Source organism: Penaeus vannamei, chromosome 21 (genome assembly GCF_042767895.1).
Source record: "Penaeus vannamei isolate JL-2024 chromosome 21, ASM4276789v1, whole genome shotgun sequence".
Classification (NCBI taxonomy): domain Eukaryota; kingdom Metazoa; phylum Arthropoda; class Malacostraca; order Decapoda; family Penaeidae; genus Penaeus; species Penaeus vannamei.
This window is the reverse complement of record NC_091569.1, coordinates 17,067,511-17,070,010: the sequence shown is the minus strand read 5'-3', so window position 1 is coordinate 17,070,010 and position 2,500 is coordinate 17,067,511. Positions and strand designations below refer to the sequence as shown.

Genomic DNA, 2,500 nt, shown 5'->3' with positions numbered 1-2,500 from the left:
ATTAAGGGAGGAGTGGGTTGAGCAGGAATAAGGTTGAAGAGTTGTAATAAGGGAGGAGGATATAGGAAATGGAGACGATTGTGCAGATGGGTTGGAGCATATTGGGAGTGAGAATGGGGTCTTTTGAAGATTGAGTTATAATCTGGGTAGATGATTTAGGATTGGTAGTATCAGTGGTCGGAGTCATGTTCAACGGAGGGTCAGGGGTCGGTTAACCAGGAGAGTTAGCTTTAAGGAGGCTAGTTGATAAAGGGACAAGCCTCAGTGACCCTGATAAGGGTACAAATTCTTCATTACTGGTCATGGTAACCCTGGAATAAGTGGGAAGATAAAAGGTCCACCCTTCAGGGTCCCCATGACGCGTAAGGGCGGACAATTAACGTAGGGAAGACTGTGCCCATGGCTCCCTGAGGCCGTTCATGACTGGCACCACGTCCTTTTCATCCTTTCAACACAGCTTTCACACCCTTGAAATTGGGCAGGGGAAGGGTTTGGGGAAGATAAGGGAAAGGAAAGGAGAAGAAAAATTAGTTGAGCCAAGCACTGGGCCTGTCTCCATCTCCTACGCTCCCCTTTGACAACAATGAGCAAGGGATTGGAGGGAGGGGGGGAAGATATGTGAATTGTTTTATAAATGCTTAAGATAAAACAATAATATATCTCATATTTGTTCAAGTTTCCCTGCAAATAAATGAATTATTTCTTCTCAAATGTCATGACTTTTTGTTTGTTAGGAACCTAGCTGTGGCAAGAGAATATTTAAAGTTTGTTAATTTTCTGTGGAGTTCCATACCGTTGCACAAGTCTCTTGGGCTGACCCGAACACTACTATGGCAAAGAAAGCAGTTCTGAAGGAAAGAATTGGTCCTGTGACTCCAAAACACTCTATTAAGCACTTATAAGGATTCTGTTACACTTTCAAAAGCCAGATGCTATAATGCAAACCTATTTGTTCTGTCAAGATGTCTGGTAATCAGGAGGGCTAAAATCTGAGTTAGTGTACACATGTCTGCATTAAGGTGATTTGGTGTGCATTCATATCCATGTGCACCTGATATGAGTGAGGCAGGATGAGGCAGTAGTCACCTGTTTTGAGAAAGTTTTATTCCAAGTTATGAAGTTATGACTGATAATACTTTAGAGGTTGGGCTATGATTTGGGTACAATTTTTTTTAGGATGAAAGTAGCAGTTGTCAGGGCCTTTGATCTTGAGCAAGCTTAGTCTTAATCAATACCTGTATCCCCCCAAAAAGTTGTAAAATAGACATATCCTTATACTTTCATTATCACTGAACAAAAAAAATTGTTATGGTGTATACAAACATGAGTACATAATCACAATAGATTTTTTCAGGTTATATAAATTAATCAACACTTGTACCAAATTTTATTTCATTTTTTTTTTTACATTATAATTAATGTCATAAATGTTCCATTTTTACCCTAAATATCAAACAGATCAAGTAGTAAAAACATTTTGTTTTGTACTATTCTGAATAATATAGAGAAAAGTGTCCCTGACAAGGAATATATAGATATAGTAGGAACAATGATAAAGATGATATTAATAATAATGGTGTTTACAGTAATTTCCAAATACAGGTTATAATTATCAAAATAAATGTAATAACAAAAAAAATAATAAGGATAACCTAAAATTAACAAAACACTTCATATTTTGTATACAAATTTGTATTACAAAAAAACGAAACATAGACAAACATAATAAAGAACTCTTGCTTGTGTACAAATATAACTGGGATAGATGTTACACAAAAGTAAAGACAGTTGATGCATTGTTCCAAAATTTTTACACCTTTCCTATGCAGTACCCAGCTTGTGCAAAATGATGAGGATGAGGCCTAATGGAAAATGGAAACAAATAATGAACTCAGAATGAAGCCATGTAGTTACTTAACCGTGAATAATATTTACATCACAGAAATTTAATGTTTTTTACAGTAAGGGTTTGTTCAGACCTATAAATTCAAAGAATCTGAATGATATATATATATGCTAGTAGTTTTCCAATAATATTTGGAGAATCTATATGGGTAAAAGGAATAATGAAAAAATAAAGACAAAATATTAATAAAAAATAATACATTATTCACCTATACATGATATGAGATTTTAAGTAACTTTCTTGAAGAGGCACGCCTGATATATGCCTGCAAAAGAAAAAGGAAATGGTTAAGTTTTTTTTATTCCCAACTTATTTGTGCCATTGATAAATTATACATAAAACTATTAGAGTCACACAACAAGGTTGTCTTAATAAAAATGTGTGTTGTTTAAATATGTGTTACTGGGAGAAAGAAACAAGAAAAAAAGGGAGGAAGGGAGGGAAGCAGGGGTCTGAACTTACGGATTGCATCCCACTCTGATTTTGAGAGTGTCCTTATACGATCAGCTCTTTCATTCTGGGCTAGGTGATCTTCAGCATGGCTGTATTCACCCTCAGTCTCAGTTTCTTGCTCATTTGTTGGGTAGTTCTGAA

At 35.6% G+C, this 2,500-nt stretch overlaps 1 protein-coding gene across 4 annotated transcripts in view; it reads right to left on the bottom strand.

Moving 5' to 3' along the window:
* Positions 1-1,373: 1,373 nt before the first annotated feature.
* The window catches only part of Rnmt (RNA guanine-7 methyltransferase), an 18,800-nt gene continuing 17,673 nt past the window's right edge, over positions 1,374-2,500 (bottom strand). For all 4 annotated transcript variants that reach the window (XM_070135994.1, XM_070135993.1, XM_027363897.2 and 1 more), the window contains 2 exons: positions 2,369-2,495; positions 1,374-2,171 (listed from right to left, as the gene is read on the bottom strand). In XM_070135994.1, the coding sequence (XP_069992095.1) occupies positions 2,134-2,171; positions 2,369-2,495 (165 nt within the window). In that variant the 3' untranslated portion in view covers positions 1,374-2,133. The remainder of the gene's footprint in view (positions 2,172-2,368; positions 2,496-2,500) is intronic.